At 35.2% G+C, this 24,138-nt stretch overlaps 1 protein-coding gene across 1 annotated transcript; it reads right to left on the bottom strand.

The window, feature by feature from the left end:
* Window positions 1-9,748: 9,748 nt before the first annotated feature.
* On the bottom strand, window positions 9,749-13,377 carry LOC131855890 (cysteine-rich receptor-like protein kinase 43). The gene is made up of 7 exons (XM_059220245.1): window positions 12,380-13,377; window positions 12,012-12,149; window positions 11,702-11,835; window positions 10,904-11,114; window positions 10,537-10,774; window positions 10,229-10,379; window positions 9,749-10,138 (listed from the first exon to the last, which is right to left on the bottom strand). Exons 1-7 carry the CDS (start codon window positions 13,182-13,184, stop codon window positions 9,773-9,775), a joined length of 2,043 nt encoding a protein of 680 aa, XP_059076228.1. The 5' UTR covers window positions 13,185-13,377; the 3' UTR covers window positions 9,749-9,772.
* Between the last annotated feature and the right edge of the window lie 10,761 nt (window positions 13,378-24,138).

The raw sequence follows: 24,138 nt of genomic DNA, 5'->3' as shown, positions 1-24,138 counted from the left end.
GTTCTCTTGGTGCATCTAACAAAGATTTTGCATAAGTCTCAATTACGTTGAGATCTACCTCATAGACCATTTATGTTACCCATACAGTCCTAAGAAGTACAACTTCCATCCATGTCTCATCCTTCTTGATTACAAAACATATTTCTTTGTTATATGTATGCAATATACTATGTGGTAGTCTCTCTCTAGTTTTCATTTTATCTTGAAAAGCTTTAAAGTATTTAGTTTTCTTGCTGTCCTTAGCAGTACCCATGCCGGTGAAAGTTTCTTGTAATTTTTTTCCTACCAGTATGTCATATCCAAAGTCTTTTGGTCCTATACCGAGAATCTCCTTTGTGAAATACAACATTAAGCATACAAAAAGATTACCAAAGCGAAATGTCCCTTTCTTGTCTCCTTTTATCTTTTTCAAATTATCAATGAGTTCATCCTTCAACCATTCACACACATCAATCATTGCATTATTGTTGACCATTTCATATATACTATTAATGCAAAGACTAGAAACTGAATTGAGTCTATTTGCATGTGTAGTCTTGTAACCTAAAACCATAGTTATGAATCTCATATTGATGTCTTTGATGTCATTCACTCGTAGAGATCTACTATATCAGATGTTGCTCTGGTTAGGGTCATGACTTTGTTGTTAGGAACTTTCTTTGTTTTGTCTGGTCTGCTGTCGGTGGAGGGTAAACCTGTTACTACCCTAATTGCTTGCCAAGTGAATTTGCAGATAGAGTCTAACCATAGAAATTCTCCATGTGCCCTACTTAGGACAACTTTCACTACTACTTCTGGAAATTCAAGGATATTCAATATTTCCACAAAACCTAAAGTCTCCACAATCTTATGTTAAGGTTTGACAGTGTCATTTTCATCACAAATTACGGTTCTAAACATTTTAAACAATTCCTTAGGACCTAATTCTTCAATGTTGTAGTGAATATATATCCTAGGGTCTTCAACATAAGCTACACCTTTAGTAATCTTTGAAAATACTCCTATGGAATCATCTTTCTTAGCTACTTCAGAAATAATTTTGAACACGTGCCTAGGGCGTTTTAGGTTTTCCACAATAATAGGGTTCACAATAAATTCGGGAGCAGAAGAAGAAGCCATTTAAAAAATACCTTTAGCTGCCTAATAATGTCTGAATGCTTGAAAGAAATCACTTCACACCTTCGCCTTGAATACCTTCGCTTAGATTTCACGCTCTTTACTGATTTGAATGCTCGGTGAATAAAAAATGAGGGAACTCCGATGATTTATAATGATTTTTCTTTCAACAACCGCATTAAATGGTCTTCGGTTAAGTGAAAACTTAACATATCTACAGTAAAGAAGAAATTTATCTTCTCACCATCAACCGAGGGTAATCTGCATGATATTCAATTTGTTGCAATACCCCCAAGGGTTACTGCTCAGTGGGATGAAGAATCTCTTACCGGTGGAGTACTACTCTGTTCTACCAGTGAAGAAATAGTCTCATCAACATTCTAATCTCTCTTTCTAATCCATTGTTTTGAAAATTATTGCTTTACCTCATCTACCTTTTCTTTTCCTTTCAAAATGGATCCTTTATTATTTGCCGGTGAAGTCTTACTTCTACAGAATTTTGCAATATGTCCAATTTTGTTACAAGCATAACAAGTCACATCATTCTTTTGAATAGCCTTTCCATATCCTATTCCGGTTTGTGTTCTGCATTGATTAGATAAGTTCCAAAATCTTCCACAAACATAACATCTCACATTCATTCTGCAGTTTTCATAATTATGACCAACTTTGTTGCATTTGGAACATTTACCGGTGGGTGCATTAATGTTTTGATTGTTTCTAGATCTACACTAATTTTCTCTATGACCATACTTGTTACAATTGAAGCATTTCCTATTAAATTTATAAGCATTAGGTTGTCTTACCAGTTTACTGTGATCATGATTGTTTGCAATACCAAAACTTTCTCCAGCTTCAAATCCAAGTCCATTAGTATCTCCATTAGGATCTGAGTTTTCAGCATATCATCAAGTTCCTCTGAACTTTTCTTGAATTTCTCTTTGTGTTTATTTGCAGTAGCCAACTCATTTTACAGAATTCCTTTTTGTCTCATAAGCTCAATTTTATCACGTTGCATGTGAATCAGATCCGTCTTCAAGATATCATTTTCATGACTGAGTCTTAGATTTTCATTTCCAGCATCATTGAGTCTCCTAGTCAATTCATCTTCATTCTTCTTCCTGTCTTCAATGTCTTTACAAAACCTCATAGTCATATCTTGCATTTCATTCTTCATATTACTGTTTTCTTGTCTCAACTTGTTCACAAGTTCATTAAGAGTTTCCTTTTCATCATTATCATTCTGCATCTTCTCATGAAGTTCCTTTCTTTTATTTTGAGCTATAGTAAGATTCTCCTGAAGTTATTTTCTTATTTTCAAATAATTTAACTATAAAAATTGGATATCCTATTTCTCTAAGACAATAAAAGAGGACTGTGACAGCCCATGGGTTATTTTTTACCCATGGGGTACGCGTATTAAAGCAAATCCGATATCTGGTTGGACCCGATATCCGATTTGTGACCCAAATTTACAAAAAAATCCAATAAAAGGTAGGATTTTTATTGTTTTTCATCATTTTCATTCAAATTTTTTTTTTTTTTTTTAATGTTTATTTGTTTTTTCATTCAAAATATGTTTTTTTCATGAAAACTAGCTTTTTTTTTTTATCAAATACAAAACTGTTCAAATTTGTTAACAAAATTCAATTGTTTACATTCACTTAGGTTAAAAATGAGGGATAATAGTGAAAACATTGATCAACCACAACCGCAACAACCAAACCCTCCTTTGCCAAACCCCCCTCAATTCATGATTTAATTGCACAACATTTGAACCAATTGAGGGGGATTGTAGATTTCTATCGTAGGATCCCTCGCCTGAACCCAATGTTTGATCCCCTCACGTCCATAATAAAGAGTATAGGAACTGTCACTGAGGAGCACAATGCCACTCTTTTGTGGCAATATTCTATGAGGGAACAATATGCAGATGACTTGTCCTATAAGGAGATCAAGGATCTAGAGATATCCAAAGCCGATATCACTGCATTGTTTATGAATCTCCACACTGGTCAACCCGTAGACCCCCAAAAAATAAAACTTTCTATTAAATGGTGCACAAATGATAATATTGCAAAAAAAATTTGGGATCATTGGTGGATGGTTTTCAATAAACCACCCAACAACAATCTTGATGTCCCCTTCTACTTCATTAATAAATTGTATGTTGAGTTTGTTTTGGGAAAACATGTGAACTACTTTGACATCCAACCTTTCCAGGGTGTGGGTTTAGGTATGCCCTAAATAGACCTAAGGTAGTCAGAGTAGTCCAGGGCCGATATGTCCCCCCTCCTCCTTTTGATCCCCTACCTCTAGTGCAGCATCCAAATATCATCTGTGAGGCGGTGTCACAGACCTTATTGGCTATTCACTCTTTGAGTAGCCTTTTGGTTTCTCAGGTTGGGGCAGTAGCTCAGCCTTCTTTTGATGGTAGTGGTGCATCTGGTGGCACTAACACATCCTCCTCAGTTCCACACATTTGTGTGACCCATATTTGTGTCATGTGTGAGCACCTATGCTTTGGTCTAGTTGGACAACTTGTTGATCCTCCTGCACACGCTGCAGATTATTAGGTGCATTAGATTCATGATGTACTAGATGTTATGACAGGGACTGGAGGATACCTTGGAGAGTCCTCGCATGCTAGAGGTGAGGTGGCACCTTCATCATACACTGATGATGTAGTGGTAAGATTTGTATTTTCACAGTTCATTCTATATTTTAAATGAATATTTATAATCTAGATAATATTAAGTACTAATGTCTATTTACATGGTATATTTAATAGTTGATGACAGAGGAGGAGTTGACACAAATCCAAGAGGGCACCTTGATGACCATTTCATTTGGCCTTGATAGCTTTACGATACATATATTTTTGCACCTAGTCGTTTGTATTTTATTTTACATACATGCTCATCATTTATATTGACATTAATGACATTATGTAGTAACTTGCATGTATACCTTATTTTACTCTTGTAGGGCACAAGTAGCGCAAGTGTAGGGCTATGTGATTTAGGATCTGGTAGTGCAGCTGGAGACAAGGGAAAGGTAATTGAATGCAAATATGATTGAATGAATAGTTTAAATAACTTATAATGATTATACACGTCTAGACATAGATTGATAGTTTCACATACTTGTTGTGTATATGTATAGAAAATTCTTGGCTTCACATCCTTGTTGACTACACCCACTATACCTGAAGATGATGACGAAGAAGAAGAAATGCCTCGGGTACGTGTGTTTATTTTATTTTGTGTTTGGTAGATATAATTCGTTATTATCAATGACAATTATATGCTAACTTGTACCAATGTCATGTTTGTGAATGTATGTAGATTGTGTATGAAAATATTGAAAACATACCTCCTCTATCGAAGACATACATCAAGAGTCCTCTAAAGTCAAAGAGAAAATGTGGAGATGAGGTAAACAAGAATAGTTAAATTATAGTTCATTTTTATGTTAAATTTTTGAATGTGAGTAGGGGAGGGGGAGAGAGGGGGCAGGGGGTAGGGAGAGAGAGAGAGAGAGAGAGAGAGATTAGGGGAAAGGAGGAGAGAGAGAAAGATTAGGGGAGAGGGGGAGAGAGAGAGAGATTAGGGGAGAGAGAGAGAGAGAAAGAGAGACTATGGGAGAGGGATTGAAAGAGAGATTAGGGGAGAGGGGGAGAGAGAGATTAGGGGAGAGAGGAGGGAGGGGGAGAGGGAGAGAGAGAGATTACGGGGAGAGGGAGAGAGAGATTAGGGGAGAGGGGGAGAGATAGATTAGGGGAGATGGGTCATATGACCCCTTAGGACCCATAACGACCCAATATGGTGTTATAAGGGGTCATATTGAGTCTTAAGGGGTCATATGGTGTCTTAAGGGGTCATATGACACAATATGACCCCTTAGGACACAATATGACCCATAACAACACAACTTGGTGTCGTAAGGGGTCATATGTTGTCTTAAGGGGATATAGGGCCCAATATGACTTCGTAGGACACAATATGACCCATAATGACACCATATAGTGTCGTACAGGGTCATATTGTGTCCTAAGAGCTCATATGGTGTCTTAAGGGGTCATATGACACAATATGACCCCTTAGGACACAATATAACCCATAATGACACAATTTAGTGTCGTAAGGGGTCATATGGTGTCCTAAGGGGTCATAGGACACAATATGACCCCTTAGGACACCATAGGACCCATAACGACCCAATATGGTGTCATAAAGGGTCATATGTTGTCCTTATGGGTCATATGGTATCCCATGACCCCTTAGGACACCATATGGCCCCTAATGACACCATATGGTGGCATAAGGGGTCATAAGGGGTCATATGACCCATAAAAACACTGTATAGTGTTCTAAAGGGTCATATTGTGTCCTAAGGGGTCATATGGTTTCTTAAGGAGTCATATGACACAATATGACCCATAAAAACACAATTTGGTGTTGTAAGGGGTCATATGGTGTCCTAAGGGGTCATAGGACACAATATGACCCCTTAGGACACCATAGGACCCATAACGACCCAATATGGTATCATAAGGGGTCATATGTTGTCCATAGGGGTCATATGGTATCCCATGACCCCTTAGGACACCACATGAGCCCTAACGATACCATATGGTGTCCTAATGGGTCACAGTGTGTCATAAGGTGGCAAGATGAACCATTATTACAATATAAAAATCAGTGTCAATACTGCTTACAAAAAATTGACACTTAAGGGGTGAAATGGTGTCCTAAGGGCTCATAGGATACAATACGACCCCATAGGACACAATATGACCCCTTCCCCCTCCCCACTCTCCCCTCTCCCCCTTCCACCTCTCTCTCTCTCTCTCTCTCTCTCTCTCTCTCTCTCTCTCTCTCTCTCTCTCTCTCTCTCTCTCTCTCTCCCTAATCTCTCCCTCTCTCCCCCACTCCCCCCTCTCCCTCTCCCTAATATCATATACTAATATATTTATAAATTAATATATTGTATATTAATATATTATATATTAAAATATTAATAAACAATAGTTTAATTATGTGCAAATTTAGTTATTGAATTTACTTATTAAAATCAGATACCTATCAGATATTTGATTGTATCTGATATCCGATTTCTATTGTACAAATTTCAAATTTCAAATTTTGGCTCGGGTTTGCTTTGGGATTTGGCTTGGAAGTGACAAACCTAGAAAGTCAATTGAAAAAACATGTTTTTCAATATTCCTTGATTTTCCAAACTTTACACTAGTGGCTGATGACTTTTTTTATAGCCAAAATTGATAAAACAAAAATCCTGATTGATAGACTAATTGAAAAACACTCATAACTTTCAAACGATATAACATTTTTTGAAATTGAAACATGCGGCACATCCTATGCTTCGTCTACTATAGGGAAAAATTAAAAAATATTGAATTTCATAAGGTTTTGACCAAGTTAAGGTGGTCAGACGTAGGAGTTTCTGAATTTCTGAAAAGTAGTAAAAATTTGATAAATAATTATTTACTTTATAAAAAATTATAAAAAAATATGTGTCACATCCAGACATGAGTCTAATACTTATATTATAAAAAAAAATTATGATTTGATTGTGATTAGGGTGGTCAGACATACGCCTACTTCTTATCTTTTTCTTGAAATTTTAGTACCATTGCATTGAAATTTGAAATTTTCATCAAATAGGATTTTTTTTTTTTTAAAAACAACTAGTATCTTAGAAACTACATTCAATTTTCTATAGATTCTCTTCTTACATATTTTAAAAATAATGTTCATAACTTATTCAAATTTTCATGTCAAGTTGAATAACTCTGATTTTCTGAAATTTTATTGCCACTTAAGGGCCTGTTTTGGCACACCATGATCCTGCACATACCTGGATATTATTCAGAAAGGATACAAAAGGTCTAGGATCTAAGAAACCAAATCAATACTGACCCAAATCACGATAACCATGACCCTTGCCAAATAGCCAAGAATTATTTTTACTCCCTAGTATGTCTTCCACTTCATAGAGGGTGCAAAGTTACTAGCAAAGGGCCCAAAGTTTTCTATAGAGAGCCTAGAGATTCCTCAAAAACCCTAGTGTCCTCATTTAAAAGTTTCCCATTGGGGACCACTCACATGAACTGGAGCTCATTTTCCCCCCACCACCTAAAGTACACAAATCATTAAAGCTTGAAAAACATTGAAATCTACCATACGCCATTTTGCTAGCTTGTCACTAATATTTATGAATGCCTTTACAAATTGTTGCAATCTATCATTATTACATGCGTTGACTAGTACAAAATATGAAATGACAACTCATTTTTTATCATCAAGCATCCATTTTGATTTTACATTTTGTATTAAATGAGTTGAAGTATATAATTTTAATTTTGAATTACTTAAATCAATAGAAAAAAAATGATATTTTAAAGTCATTTAAAATAAAAATTAAACATAGATATTAGAATTCTTTTACAACTTATTTTATTCTATTTAATGATTCATTAAAAAAAATAGAAAAATAAACTTTCAAAAATAAGATGAGGGACGAAGCGAGGAGAACTAGGGTTTCTGGGTGTGCAGGAGAGGATGTTGAGGAGGAGGTGAGGAAGATAAGGATGATGGCTGGGGCCTTTGGGAGGTTGGGTTTGTGAGCTTGCTTGGGGTGAAAGCCTTATCTATCTCATGGCTTTCTCATTGTGTTTCCCCTTATTGCTTGCTATATGCTGGGTCAGGGATTCAAGGGTTTGTTCGTCTTGCATTTTGGGCTTTGCAACTTGTTCCTTGGGCCTTGATTAGTGGTGGGTTTGTAGCTTTTGTTTCCTATGTGGATGTTCGTGGGAGGGTGTGGAAGGAGTTTTTATGCCCCGTTATCAATGTTGGGTAGAAATCCTCATGGATGTGGAGATCCCTTTTGGGTGTGTGTTGGAATGGTAGTGGAAGGGTTCGTATTGGGATTTGGCACCTTGCTCTCTTCACAAGTTGGGTGTTGGGACCCCTCTACTATTGTTCCTCTATGGCTTTTAGGGCTTGGCGGAGTTGCAGATTTGCCAGAGCTCTTTCCTTGCATCTTGGCATTGGTGGCCTTTGGCTTATGGTTGAGGGTGGTGTTCTCAACATGTCCCTACTCTTGTTTTCTCTGTCTATTTTAGCTGTGTCTCAGTGTATTCGTTGGGTATGCTAGATTTGGATGGGGGTTGTTGTTGTGCCCCTTTGGCTGAGTCATTATTTATCGTATGTGTGGTAGACTCGTGGGTTATGCTAGAGGTGGTGGTTATATTTTCTCCAACAAATTTTGCTCCTCATGCTAATGTTGTGTGGGAGATTTTTTTGGGATTTGGCCTACGTTGGTGGGGAGATGTCTCTCTTTGTTGCTACTAAGGAGTGCTCCATGGTGTCCACCTTTTGTAGTTCTTTTTGTGTTAAAGATTGTGATGTTTCGAGTTTTTCTATTTTGGTGCTTAAAGCTGGTTGTTTTGTTCACTCTACTCTTTCGGTTAGCCAGAGGGTTGCTTGTAGTTTTAAAGGGCCCTTTCTAGCTATGGCTTGTTTTTTGTTAGAGATAATTTTTCTTTGGGTTTAGTTAGCTTTGACTGCTTCTCCTTGCTGGGTTCCTTCTTGCATGACTTCTATGGAGGTGAAGTCAAACCCTATTGAGGTGGGGTCTTTGATGGTTCCATTGGTGTGGGAATGACACATTTTTCTTATGTTTCTCTTTCTACTTTTCCTTGTTGAGGTGGGGGCATCTCCTATTGAGGTGGGGATCTGCTTGTGTAGGAAGAATGGAGGTCGATCTACATGGTTTTCACTTGACAGTTGCAGGATGTGTCCTATTTGGTTCTCCTTTTGATCCTTCATCTTCTCCTTTATCCCTTTTTTGAAGGGCTCCTTTCTTATTGAGGTGGAAAGGAGTTTGGCTTGGGAGGAGTTGTTGGGTTACTAGTGTTTTCAGACCAGTTGTAGTTGGTTGGTTCAGGGTGCTAGTTCAAAACCCTTTGTTAAGGTTTGGGGGATCCTTGGAAAAATTCCTCCCCTTCTCCACTTTGCCTGGGGAGTTCTAGAGTGGATGGTTTGTTTGCCATCCTTGGTCTGCCTTTCCAAATAATTAATTTCTGTTTTGGGTCCTTGTGAAAACCCATCTTTTCAATCTGTTGTTCTTCTATTGTGTTCTAGTCTGCCCTTCTTTGTATGGGGTCTAGAGCCCTTCAAACCCTACTAATCTAATAAAAAAAAAATGGAAAAATAGAATTCAATGAATGCAATAGTATTATGTCTTGGCAGGAATTAAAAATTATAAGCATATGTAATGGTAGAGGATACGATTCCTCATTATATAATAATCTAAACATTTATTTTTATAAGCAACATGTATGTCAAACTTATCCCGACTTATTTTAATGTCTAGCTTTCACAAATAAAAATTCTAACCATTACTTTCAATTATATAAGATTTTTTTAATGAATAATTTTTATTAAACTTTATATAATAAAGGATAAATGTTAACATTATGGCCATCCTTAAACTATTATAATAGATATCTTTTCTTTATAACCATGAAATAAAAATATACTGAATTATCACAGATATTTTGGTCTATATGTGAGATGTTGAATACACAAACATCATAGCTATTTTTATACATTAGAAAAGCCAACTGGGATTATCTAGGACCCAAATTTGATACCGATGTATCATTGATAGATGGGTATACCAAATGAGTTGCAGATGAAGTAGGAGAGACTATCCTTGTAGGTGTTGATGTAGATGTAGATGTAGATATAATTAATGGGGTATTTCTTTGTGTAACACTTAGATAGGCAGGCCTTGTCGGATCTGGTAAGTCACCCACAAAACGATTTGAAAGCATTGCATATGCATTGGACATTCCTGGACGAAGTGATGCATCTGCTTGTGTACATAGAAGACCCACATGAATGCATCTTGAAACTTGGTCTCTAGAGAAACTTTCTATTATATCTTTATCAATCACATTAGTAGTATTTCCTTCCCTATAAGATCTCCATACCTGCATAACAATAATGCATACATGTTTTCAAAAGATATGCAACTTTGAGAAACAAACTAAATTCACATGTCTTTTTTTTCTTAATCTTACCCATTCTAGTAGGCTTTGGAATTCAGAGGACAATCTAATATCATTGTTCTTTATTCCACATATAATTTCTAAAACGACAACACCGAAACTATAAACATCAGCTTTAATAGATAGTTGACCTCCTAGAGCATACTCTGGTGCCATATACCCACTGCATAATTAGAAATAATCATTAGATCAAAATACACCTTAAAAACAATCTTCCAGATATAAAAAATATTACGGTGAATATAATAATTTTAAAAAAAACTTCCAAAGAGAAAACAAATAGGGAACAAATAGGGGTAGTAAACTTATTAGATTCTTACAATGTTCCTGCAACCCTCAATGTGTTAATATGAGTCTCATCTCGACTAAATAGTCTAGCTAAGCCAAAATCTGATATCTTTGGCTCCATTTTCTCATCAAGCAAAATATTACTTGCTTTAATGTCTCGATGAATGATGGGCAACTGAGAATCTTCATGCAAGTATAGAAGCCCACGAGCTATTCCAAGTATAATGTTTAAACGCTTGTGCCAGCCAAGCTCTTTACTTCTCTGTGGATCTACAACCATGCATGCAAATAAAATGCTTTTAATAAAAATAAATACTTTAAATGTGAATTTAACTTCGTTAGCCTATAGAAAAACAAGCATTAGAGGACTCATTTTAAACTTAGTTGTTGTAAACTCACGAAAGAGTATTTTGTCAAGGCTATTATTTGATAAGAACTCGTAAACCAGCAAGCGTTCTAATCCCTCTACGCAATACCCAAGTAGATTAACAAGATTACGATGTTGAATATTTGCAATCAGCTTAACTTCATTTAGAAACTCTTCTTTCCCTTGCAATGATTGTACAGAAAGTTTCTTCACTGCTATTTGTACTCCATTTGACATTGTGCCCTGACATAAAAGAAAGTACAGCTTCAAACTTGTTAGCCTGTAGACTAGACAATTCTTAGTGAATTTTTTTAGATAATATATCAGTATTCGAACAAATATTTAAGAAAAAAAGTGTAGATAAATATTTTCTAGTTATATGTGAAAATCTCAAACCATGCACAGTATCAAAATCTGAACAAATATGTTTACAAGAATGAGTGTAGATAATTATTTTCTAATGATATATGATTATCCCAAACCGTGCACAGATCAAAATCAAAGGAAAATAATATAATGTCTGTGTGCAAGTCAATTAAAAATCATTGCTATAGCAATTTTGAGCATGTTTTCTTTGTCTCTTTCTCGCAGAATTATTTTTATTCAACTTCCATATAATCATTTTCAATTACAATGTTTTTTTAACAATCTTATAATACATGCTAATTATAAAACTGTAAAAAGGGTTATCAAACAAGTTATATCAAAAGATTGTAATTTTTTAAAATTTTCTTTTATACAATTTAAGAGAAATTATTTTTTACTATATTTTATTCTAACAAGTATTGCTGTTCAAAACAAGAAAATATGATCAGTTAGTGTTATTTTACCTTATAGACTGGACCGAATCCTCCCTCTCCAAGCTTGTTATCATCATGGAAATTCTCAGTTGCAGCCTTGATATTTTCTAAGTTGAAGATTGTTTCATGCTCAATCATTGAGTTTACCTCTATATCTTGGTTCACTAGATAAGCCATGCGCAGTGAGGATAAGTTAACATTTTCTGATAGGAGAAAAAATTCTGTAACTAGATTAAGAAATTCAGCAAGCAAGAAATTTTGTATATACAAATATACATAAAATTTTGTGAATAAAAATATAACTAAACAAATCAAATCAAATTTTATGGTTGAAAAATACCTTTCCTTGCGGTAGCTGATTTCCTTAATACTAAGGCAGACTTCAATTTTCTCCGGATTGCAAATAGACATAACAGTAGAATCATGAGCAAGCCGCTCACAGTACCCAAAACTAAATATTTTTTGCTTGAAGATTTTTCTGTATGAAAGATCAATTTGAACGTTTAAACACTAGATATATTTAACTTAAAGAAATAAGATTAGAATTGTACGCTTTCTTAATTTAAAAATATCTACTTAGATTGAATTCGAATTTAACAAAACTCCAACTAAAAATTGAAAAAAAAAAAAAATACTAGTCAATCGCATTGCCCACTATAGCAAGATTAGTAAAATTAGCTTTTAAGAGAATATCGATATGCATATTACTAGGTGTTATAAGTGGCTGCTGAATCGGTTGTTGAGATGGCATTTGGAGGGAAGGTGGAGGAGGCGCAGGAGTAAAGAATGGGCTAATTTCATAATGAGCAACACAACTTCCCAAGCAACCCCAACCTGCTTCATGAGTTCCATTATCCGTTGCCCCTAACATCGAATGAATTGCAAGTTTTAAGCATGTGTTGCAGTCTTCAACAGAAGTTGTATCTCTCCAGCACTGAAGAATACCGAATATCTGGTTAAATGAAGGAGCGCTTGTTTGTCCAGAAGCATATCGAATAGGAGATAGAAGGGCGTCATCTGTCAGATTTCTGAAAAGTGCCTGAACTGCCACACTAAACCCATCAGGGTCATCCTTAATCTTCACTGGATTGAAATAAGACGTCCCATCGGTATTCAGTTTTCCAACGAAGCTAAAATTCTCGTAGCGTAAGAAGCACTTGTCCAGCCATAATTTACTTCCAGTGGCATTTCCACAAAGCTCGCGAGCGGTGGAGATTGCTTGTTTTGAGCAGCTCAGACATTCCTCCTCCGTTGTGTCTCCCCTACATTGCAGAAGTCCATAAGCTTTGTCTGGATTTTGGCCAGAGACAGAGGTGTTGAAACCATTTGAGGATGATGTATGATTCACAAGATCATTCAGAACCATCTCCAAATTCTTCCCGAATTTAAAACTTGTATAGTTGTCAGGATTGCACGTACTGATCGCTCCCGGAACAATGAACAACATAGCGATGCCCAATAACAGGAAAACGAGGAGCATTCGCTGAAACATTGTATTGTGGGCGATCGGCATGTGGTTTTTAGCCTTGGGATTCTCTTAGAAATCCCCCTTGAATGTTTTCCCTCGTTGTTTTTCTTATATACCGTTTATGTTTGTTTATTGTGGGCAATCGTAGCTTGTACGTTGTGGGCATAACCATGAACGCGGATGGAAATACTTTATAATACAAACTTCCAATAAAGTTTGATTTTTTGTAGAAAATTGATCTGTTTGACTGGAACAAGTCTGTCCTCGACGCGTACAAAATAGAAATCAAAAGTCAAGTCGTCAAGTAAATGGAGGAGATATTAATTATACGGACAAAATAGAAATCAGACTAAAATACCTTAATAGTCGTGATTCTCTGGAAAACTTTGTAATTGAAACTTCCAATAAAGTACCTTCGTTGAAACTTTCCCAATATGTATCTATTTGACCGGACAAAAAAATTAGAATGAAATACCCAGAACGTTTTGTTATTCCTACCATATGCCTACCCTGGGTTGGACTTGGGCTTTTCCTTTAGACATTAAGCATTGACTGTTTACGTGGTTGGTGTGGACCTCCAATTTATTAAGCTTCTTGTTCAGTCATTCTTGTCCAAACATGATATCATTAACGTTTGGAAGTGGCTATGGAATCATATAAATAGTTAAAAATACATGTATATAGAATTACATTAGAAGATGTGTCTTATATATATCTGACTATTTATATGGCTACATAATCAATTCCTTAACAATCCAATTCAAATTATTTGTCCACGTAAGACTTTGGCTTTTGATTGTAATATGTTTTGTATGGTTAAATAATTTGTTGTAAATTAAATTTTAATGTAATAGCAAGGTCTTATACAATCATAAATTGTGTGTTTTTTTTCTTAAACAATGATTGTAAATCTTTGTTTTTCATGGAAGTGTGGAATAAATCTTTGTTGTACCTACACGCTTGATATTATTGCTTCCCAATAATTGAATCCACTTGGTTTTACATACCCATGTTCAAGAAAGACAACATCTAAGACTCAAAACTATATATAAATCACAAGAACTTGAGAGAACCTTTGATTGAAAATTGAGTCTAGACTTCTCACCAATCAAGAGAAATCCTATTTCTTTAGAAATAGGAAATAGAGTCAAAACTCTTGAAGGGAAAAGAAGCACACTTGTAATGATACAAAAGATAGTGAGTTGCACATGCAAATGCAAATAGAAAGAATAAAGACATCATGTCACAACTAAACCTACTTAAAATATCCATCTCAAAATAATGACAAGCCACATGCAAGGAAAGTTTTGCCATCATAAAGCCTTTGCAATCAATTAAAAGGATACCACATATCTCTAATTATAAATACACTATGCTAGAAATTGTGGCAAGAGAAATCTGGTATCTAAGCTCAAAGGATCCCTTGAATGGTTACAACTTGCAATGGAGACATCCAATAATGGACAAAATCCTACTTGACAACACCTTCCTATGGTTTACAACATGTGTTCACAGTCCTCACAAGGCATAGACTAATAATGTTTGATGCCTAAAAATATAATACCAAAACTTTGTTAAAATGACTCAAAGACCAACCCTTTGAATGTGAAACCCCAAGTACATTTGACATACTTTAATTATGAGCTTATGAATATAAAAACATTTTATATAACTTAATTTAAGTTAGGTGTCTAGATCTGAAAATTTAATGGTTGTATATTTGTGGGTTTAGTGATGCAAGAGTCCTATTAAACATTACATAATTGTAAGTTAGCCCTAGTATCTTAATGCTATATTTTAAAGTATTCCATGGTTTTTTTCTGTATAAGATATCAAATTGAATATTTAAAACACAAAACATTTAGATATATTTAACTTACATAATAAAAGAAATGAGATTAGAATCTTGCCCTCCCTTAATTTAAAGATATCTACTTAGATTGAAATTGAATTTAACAAAACTCTCACTAAACCCATGTGGGTCACCCTTAACCTTCACTGGACTGTAAGCAGACTTCCCGCCGGAATTCAGTTTTCCGACAAAGTTAAAAATCTCGTAGCATAAGAAGCACGTCTCCAGCCAAAATCTACTTCCAGTGGCATTTCCACAAACCTGGCGAGCGGTGGAGATTGCATCTTTTGAGCAGCTGAGACATTCCTCGTCCGTTGTGGCTCCCCTACATTGCAAAAGACCATAAGCATTGTCTGGATTTTGGCTGGAGACAGAGGTTTTGAAACCATTTGAGGTTGATGTATGGTTCACAAGATCATTCAGAACCACCTCCAAATTTATCTCAAATTTAAAACTTGTATAGTTGTCAGGATTGCACGTACTGATCCCTCCCGTAACAATGGACAATATAGCGATGTCTAATAAGAGGGAAACACAGAGTATATGCTGAAACTTTGGGTTGTAAGCGATCTGCATGTCGTTTTGAGCCTTGGGATTCTCTTAGAAATCAGCCTGGAATGTTTTCCCTCATTCATTTGTTAATATACTGTTCATATTTGTTTATATGTTACATACCCCATATTATGCAGTATAACTTGCAAAATGTCAAATTTGGAATCGTAGCTTGTACGTTCTGGGCATGACCATAAAGTGAACAATAGTAATTGTGATTTAGGTTCTCATAAAATGAATTAATTGAAGGTACATAAGGAGCTGATATTTTATGAATAATAAAGATAAATCTATTCATAGGATTTTTATTCTTTTGCATAGAATTACTAGAAGCTTGAACACTCATTTATTGTTCAATATTGTTAGATTCTATATGCGATGCAAATATATTTGCATAACTTTTTCAATTTTGTTTTATTAGCAATCAAACAATTTCACCATCATTCACACCATCAACATAAATCATATTATTGTCAATGAGATCAACAATTTTATGCTCAAATGCCTTATATATGATATCCATTAAAACTATATAAATTGTAAAAAAATATCTTCTCCATTTTTAAATAAGTAAAATATTAAAAATTAACAGTGAGAAGAAGTTCAAACAGAATTATTCCACCTAAAATGTCTTCCCCATTTTGAAACCAGTTAAATTAAAAATTATCTGTGGGAGAAGATCAAATAGATTTATTCCTAGAGTATCTTCCGCATTTTAAAATAAATAAAATTAAAAATTAACCGTGAAAAAAGATTAAACAGATTTATTCTACACTTCCATTAAGAACGAAGATCTACAGATAGAGATTTACAATAACTACTTAAGAAAAAAACAAAAATTAATTTACAGTTGTATACGACCCTACATTTACATTACATATCATAACTACAGAAACTACTGAAAATCCACACACAAAACATATCACAGCAATATAGACTAATTTTGCAAACAATTCTACCGTAACAGTTGCAACTACCTTTCACAAAACCCCTCTATCCTTTATGCTTTGATGGATATCCATACCTTGTTCCAAAGCTTCCATTCGACGACACAGGCTGGGAGTATGTTCGGAAGGTTGTAGAGTTCGAATTTACGCCTACCAATTGCATTTGGCCAGAAGCTTCTAAAGCCTTTTCAATAAATCCATTTTGTTAAAACCCTCAAATCAAGACAACAATTCTCTTTGAGGCATTCTGTCAAACAGTTAGTGTGTCTTGTTTATTCTTCCACATTTTTCATAACCTGCAACAATGACATTCTATCAAACAGTTCACGTGCTTTGTCAATGCTTATACATTTCGCATACATATATACCAAGGAGTTACAACTACAAAATGTCACGAAATCCTTGCAATGGATGTCCATACCCGATTCCAATGCTTCCACTTTGGCACAGGTTGGGAGACGCTGGCAAAGGCTGTGGATTACAGTTTTACACCTGCCTGTCACAGTTGGCTTAACGTTTCTAAATCCTTCTCAACAAACTCATTACAGGCATATCCTGCAATCGCAGCATTCCATGAGATCAAATTCTCCTTCGACGCATTTGGTCAAACAGTTCATATGCCTTGTTTATGCCTCCACATTTTGCATACTTGTCGATAAGAGCATTCGATTGTTTATCTCATCATCTTTGTCCTTCCATTATGCTTTGATGGATGTCCTGTTCCAGAGCTACCATTTTTGCACTAGCCGAGAGTATGGTCGTAGAGAGCCTTTGATCAGGTCGTTAGATGCTCACCAAAGTCTCACGCGGGCAAATAATTTGAATTGGAATGTTTTTGGCATCACTACTTGGACGGAACTGTGACCATCCTCCACGAACGGGAAAATCAATGTGTCTATGGAGGGGCTTCCTAAAAATAGAGTTGGAGGTGGTGAGATTTTTTTAGAAAAAATTTAAAGCTGGTGGTTTCATAAATTTTGTAGTGTTTTTAAATTATAAAAAATAAGTAAAAATAATTTATTTCCTTCCAAAACTAGTTTTTAATAAAAATTAAATTTACATGTTTGACAAGTGGCAGATAACATGGGCAATTTCTAGTCCCACCCCTTTTTCACCCTAACAAATTTGCATGTCTAAAGTAGGGACTTCTATTTATTTATTTTATTCATGGGACTGCCCCTTCCTTAAAAAAAGAGTTTAAGCCCCCTTCATGGAACCCTTGTCTTAATGTATCTTAAGTCTAGTTTATGTGACCGCCTCTTCCTTAAAAATAGAGCTTAAGCTCCCCTCATGGAACGAACCCCTTAATGTATCTTAAGCCTAGTTAATGTGATATTCTATTCCACTCAATGCCTCTCATTGGCATTAATAAAACTAGTATAGATATCTTAAATACATTTGTCTAAAGAAATATCTAGAACTATCAATTCAAATTATTTTTTTTACCTTAAAATTATTTTATTTCACATTAAATTATATTGGACCTATATTGTTTATTTTTTCTTGATACAAATTTTTATTTCAATAATTGACATCTAGTTTTTTATATTTAAATTTTTAAACTTCTTATTATTGTTAAAATAATCATCAAAAATAAAAACTTATAAAATATATATTTTAAAAAGAATTTATAACTATGAAATGGTAGAATTTTTTTAAAATATCTTTGTTTTTATTTTGTATTTATATATCTATCTAAAACTTATAATTTTGATGAGGGTATATTTCGTTTTATATGATGTTTATTTTGAAAATATTAAGTTTATAATTAATATTAATATTTTGACCCTAAATTGTAATAAAAGATAAAAGTTAAAATAATATTAATATTTTAACACATTCACACCATTTCACTTCACCCCTTGCTCACATTGTAAAATGTCTCTCTGCATTAGTTAAATAACTTAAATAAATTAAATTAAACAATATTAAAGTTAATCAAAATTTAAAAATTTAAGAATATAAAAATTGAAAAAAATAACTTAAATTAAATCAAATTAAGATAATTAAAATAAAAAGAACTAGTATAAATATCTTAAATACATTAAACTAAATTAAATTAAGATAATTAAAATTTAAGAATTAATATAGATATCTTAAATACATTTATCTAAAAAAATATCAAGAAATATCAATTCAAATAATTTTTTTGTTTTTTTTATCTTTATGAAAATAGCTTGAAGAAAAAAGATTACATACCATACTATCTATTGGATTGTTTTTCCATTATCCACCCTAACACAACATGTGCCCATTTACATTCTTCATTGAGCTAGCTTTTTATACAAAAATGTCGGCCTATATCGCAAGTCCAATACTATCGCAACATTGGCCTTAGAGACCGATTGACTTAAGGGCAGAAAAATCATTGTTGATGACCCCATTTTGAAATGCATGCCAAGAATCATCCACAGTTTTGTCATTGCGAGCTTTCTGTTTCCTCCAGAATAAGGGCCTAGATCACAAGCACCATCAGCATCATTATCTTTCTCCTTCACAATATTTATACCTTCAAAGTAGGCACAAAGGGGCTGATTCAAACTCTTTGCATCCAGTTCCAATACAGCATTGTCCACCGCCGACCAATTGTAATGCACAACAAATCCATCCATTGCTTCAAAACACCATTCTCTGGAACCAAGGATATCCACAAAAGAGCACAGGATAGCCTAATAGATGCTCCCGTCATGCCACTACCAGTCTTCCCCAAGGCTAGCCAATATAACCATTCTTAGCGCCACTACTGTATCAACACACTGTCCATATTGAACAGTCACCTACATTGTGCATCAATTCCTTCCTCCCTGCAAATGCAACTCAAATCGAAGATGTGTCCCATCAATGCTATAACAGCTTCCTTTCTCCTACAATTTCTTTGCAAAAAATGATTTGCATGATTGTCGTTAAATAGACAACCACCATACTGTCAATGCTATAAAGGCGGTGCGTAAAGGGCAAAATACTGCATGCCATAGCAAATCCATTTCAGTCACAAGATCCATGGTACATATCTTGTCGTAGCCCACTGTAATGTCACTGCCAATGCATACCCAAAAACATCTTTCTTATTCATGCCTTTATGATTGCCTTATATATTGGCGGTCAATTCACTCTTTTACCAATGAAGAAAATCATGTAAATCCCTAACATATCGACATGTCCTTCACTTCTCAGTATTGACTTCCTCTGTCGAAGGACATTCAGATTTGATTGTTTCTTGCAACCCTAGCCAATAAGTAACATTTGAATCAAATTTGATTCGATAGTCTTGCCTTACACCAAAATTTGCTAATAGATCTGCCGTTTTATTTGCCCCTCCGTATACATGTGTAAGGTAATAGTCTCCAATTTTGGCCAATAGTCCAAGAACTTAACTATTTCAATCCAAATCCCAAGTTTCCAATTTGGTGTGTTGCCAGTGGTGATTGCCTGAATGCAGAAAAGGGAATCCCCCTCAATACCCACCATTCCAATCATTTTCCTTATACAAAGGTTTAATCCTAAGACCAAAGCCTCCATTTCTGCCTCATTGTTTGTAGTCACTCACAAACTTTTGGAAGCAGCACAAACACATTCCCCTTTCCAATCTCTAATGATGCAACCCACCCCAACTAGCACTGAATTTCCCTTATGATGCCGGAGCATGCGGGTGAATGTGCTAACCGCACCACCAAAAATAGGAGTGAATAAACTTTTTGTTTTCCATTTGTGTCTGGTGTCGGTTTTCTGTCAGCTAGTGGGGTTTACATTGTGATTTTAAGACTGGCTCAGTTTTTGAAATGTATTCCAAATAAAGGCTTGGCCACCTCTTTCAAAAAAGAGTGTATTTGGACATAAATCCAAAAAGGAGTGGAGACTGCAACAGGTGGAGGATTCTGATAGAACTTTGATTTCCCACTAAGGCTACATGCTGGTAGCAGTTGTGTTGTTGGGTAGCACATTTCTTCTAAGGAAGAAGATATGCATAGGAGGAGTGATACGAGAAGGGAGAGTTGGGAGGTCTTCATCTTGTTTTGAAAATATTTTGTTGTGAATCCTCATTGGAGAGGAGGCTACAGTACTGGGAGAAGTAGCATAGGAATTATTTGTTAGAGAGAGTAGATTCAAGGATAGGGAGATATTGTGTTAGAGAGAGAAAAAACAGATATGAATTCAATGGAATCAATATTTTATTCTGTTAATTATTGTCTATGTGTGTGATGGTGTCTTTCTTCCATAGCGTCTTTAGATTTGTTTGTTTTTGGGTTGCAATCCCTCTCTGTCTGATAAGACTCAGAGGTATTGATCTGCATTACCTTAGTAGCGCCATCGAAATTCATTTTTCACAGGCTATATAATTTTGAACTTCTAAAATATTTCCTTTCTATTTATCTTCCTCGAGAGATTAATGACAACCAATTTTTTCAATTCTTGCCAATGTTCTTGGGTCAATTTATCCTACCAAGAGAATCTTGACTTTTTATTTATCTTGATCCTTGTATTTGCAACTTCCACAATGGCCCGTTTAGTTTACTCTGTAAACTTATGAAGGGACAATTCTTTTTCCTTAAATATTCTTTTGTTTTACTCCTTCCAGATGTGCTACATTAACATGGATGGAGCAGTGATCCATATGCAATGCAAGTATGAAATTTTATTTATTCTAGGCCAATTTTGAAGGAATCTTGATAAGACATTCTATCTGATCCCTACCCATAATAGTGAGTTCATTAGCCAATCCCAAAATTTGGATGTGAACTCGCATGATAAGAATAGATGCTCAATATTATTCTCATCGCACTTGCATAGTATACATTGGGAAGGGCCTTCAATTCCAATTCTTTTTAGTCTATCGGTCGTTAAGAATATTTTGTTGGAAGCCACCCAAAGGAAAGTGCTAGCCTTAGCAAGGGCTGTGTTATCCCTGTTGTGCCTGTGAAGTGTGATACCTGTACCTGCAACACAAAACACTCAATAGATTATTACAAGCATGGTTAGCAAATTTAAAACAAAGAAAGATAAAACCATGGCAAAGCGATCTATTACCTCCTAAGAGATGCGAGTGTGGATTTGCTCTCAGATCTGGATAAGAAAATTCCAATGACTTGATGAAGGATTTGAAATGATAATGATCCAATTAAGCTAGAAAAGATAATGATTAAGCTACATGATTCAACAATTATGCTAGAAAATGATCAAATTAAGCTAGATCTAAGATTCAATTGCCTATAATAACAATGCTCAAATGATATGCTAAGAGATATATGCCTATGGTAACAATGCATAAGATGCAAATGAGATGGGATGATTATTATTCCAAAATGGGGGATATTTATAGGATTTCCAAGGCCAGGGGTGAGGTTGCAGGAATCAAAGGTCAAGATTGAGTCTGAAGATATCAATGGTGAAATTGGAGGAGGTTGGAAAAGAGGCTGGAGGAAAGGGAGCATTTGCCATCTCTATGGTGACAAGTGTCAAGAAGCTTTTCTCATGGGAGGGCAAGTGTCTAAGAAAAGGGGACATGTGGCCCAAGAATGCCATGTGTCTCAAGGGAACAATATCCACACCATAGGAGGTTAGGATAAGGAGGTTAGGATGTGCAAGCTAAGATAGGTTTAATTAAACCCAGAGTTAGATGAAATGGGTTAGGTTTAGAAGTGGTTAGGTTAGGAGGCATGTGGGTAATTTGAATTTAAAAATTCAAATAATAGGAAAAGACTAATTAACTTTCAACAACTCATAAATTGATTTGTTTTAATTAATTAGGGATTAGAAGAAATGAATTTAAATGGGGAAATTAATTAATCAAAGGGGACTATTGAAATGAACCTATTTAGATTTATTTAATAGGTAGATGAAAGGGGGGAATTTAATCACATTTCTTAATGAATTCAATTAAATTAGGAAGGAGGATTAATTAAATAATTGCTTATTCAATTAATTATCTTCAGACCATTTTTAGGTGTATACATTTTGCCCCTCTTTGAAGCGAGGTGTGATGATGCATTGGTTCAAAGAATAATCTCATTTTGATGATGATATTGGTTCGATAGGATGCCCCAGCCATTGATATATAGATTGTGGTATGATGATGCCCCCTTGGGAGATCAATTGAGATAATTGACCTGTGGAGTTTTGTGAATTTTTGCGAAATTGATATCCCAACTAGAAATGATTTGATGTCTGCAACTGTGTTTGATGAAAATGTGAGTTCTACAATCATGGTTACGTGGTTCTTGATTATTGCTAAAGCTTGATTGGTTAGATTGATAAGATCGAGATTCAGTCTGGTTTCAGGAATGACACCTCCTATATAAGACAAAGATGATCAAAGCGTTTTGTTTCAAGAACGATATATCCTATATAAGACATGATCAGAACATCTGGTTTCAGGAAAGATACATCATGTATAAGACATGATAAAATAGATGATATGTGATCGATTGATAGAATTGGTAAGATTGATTGGATAAAAAAATGATAGTTTGTTGATATCAAGTTGCAAAAAGATTTAGATATGCTGATATTGGTTCTGTTGGTAGGAATAGCTTAAGATTTTCATCGGGTTGACAATATCTTGAGAGATATGAGTCATCAGTCTAATTGTGTATACACTTGTGATGATACCTTTGTTGGCATATGTGTAGAGTGTGATGACATGATGATATTTTATGTTGTCATTGATGTCAATATGCTGAAGTATGAACCGGTATATTGAAGTAAGCAAACTAGCAAGAGAACTGGTATGATGATGTGAACCGATATATGTGAAAAAGTGAAGTAGTATGTTGGTTCAAGTGAAGCGGTATGTTGAAGTCTGAGCCGATATGTTGGAATGTGAACCGATATATGGAAAGTTTTGTATTGAGGTTTCATTTGGTATGACTACAGGTTGGTAGTCTCAACTTCAGGGTTTCCGGTTGATGCATTTCAAGTCTGTGTGATTCGATCGACGACATCTTATGATGGGTTAGCATTGAAATGAAGATCAGATCATGTTGCCACGTCAGCCTTGTGCGCATGAAGGATTTCCTTGAGGATCTTGCATGAAGAAGATTGATCCTATCTACCTCGGGAATGTGCGAAGTCTCAGTAAACGGTGGAGAGCATGTGATGGGTTATCAGCTTCCAGGAGCGACAAAGAACGAATGATGGAGAATGTCTTGAGATTTGTTCAAGATCATTTATACTATGCAATGTGATTGAACGGTCAGGATTGGAATGACTGTATTGATAACCCAAATGTTTAGGGTTTAGGGTTTATGCCACCGACCTATCTGTTGTCTATAAGGTATGATGATTTGCATAATGAAGTTGTTGGCAAATGTTATGTGTGTATCCAAGTGAAGAGATACTTGATTCTTGCTAGACCGGAGAAGTGTGTTGGTACCTGTAGAGTGTGATTGCAGAAGTAAAGGAACTGAAATGGATCTGTCTTAGCATTGAGTGTTGTTATCAAATTAGTGTATTACCTGTTGACTTCTAACCATTTCAGCAGTTGGAAAATATCTTTACCGGGTAGCTTTTACGAGCTTTTTGTAAATCCTTTAACAGGGTGACTCAAAATCATTGAGTTCTTCAAATCCTCTTACGAGTTAACCTTTAATAGGGTTCTAACCTTTAATCGAGTATTTACCCATCCCTTAACCGGGTGATCCCTAGCAGGATC

The sequence above is a fragment of the Cryptomeria japonica genome, chromosome 5 (genome assembly GCF_030272615.1).
Source record: "Cryptomeria japonica chromosome 5, Sugi_1.0, whole genome shotgun sequence".
Lineage (NCBI taxonomy): Eukaryota > Viridiplantae > Streptophyta > Pinopsida > Cupressales > Cupressaceae > Cryptomeria > Cryptomeria japonica.
The sequence above is the reverse complement of the archived record's forward strand: the minus strand, read 5'-3'. Positions and strand labels throughout refer to the sequence as shown.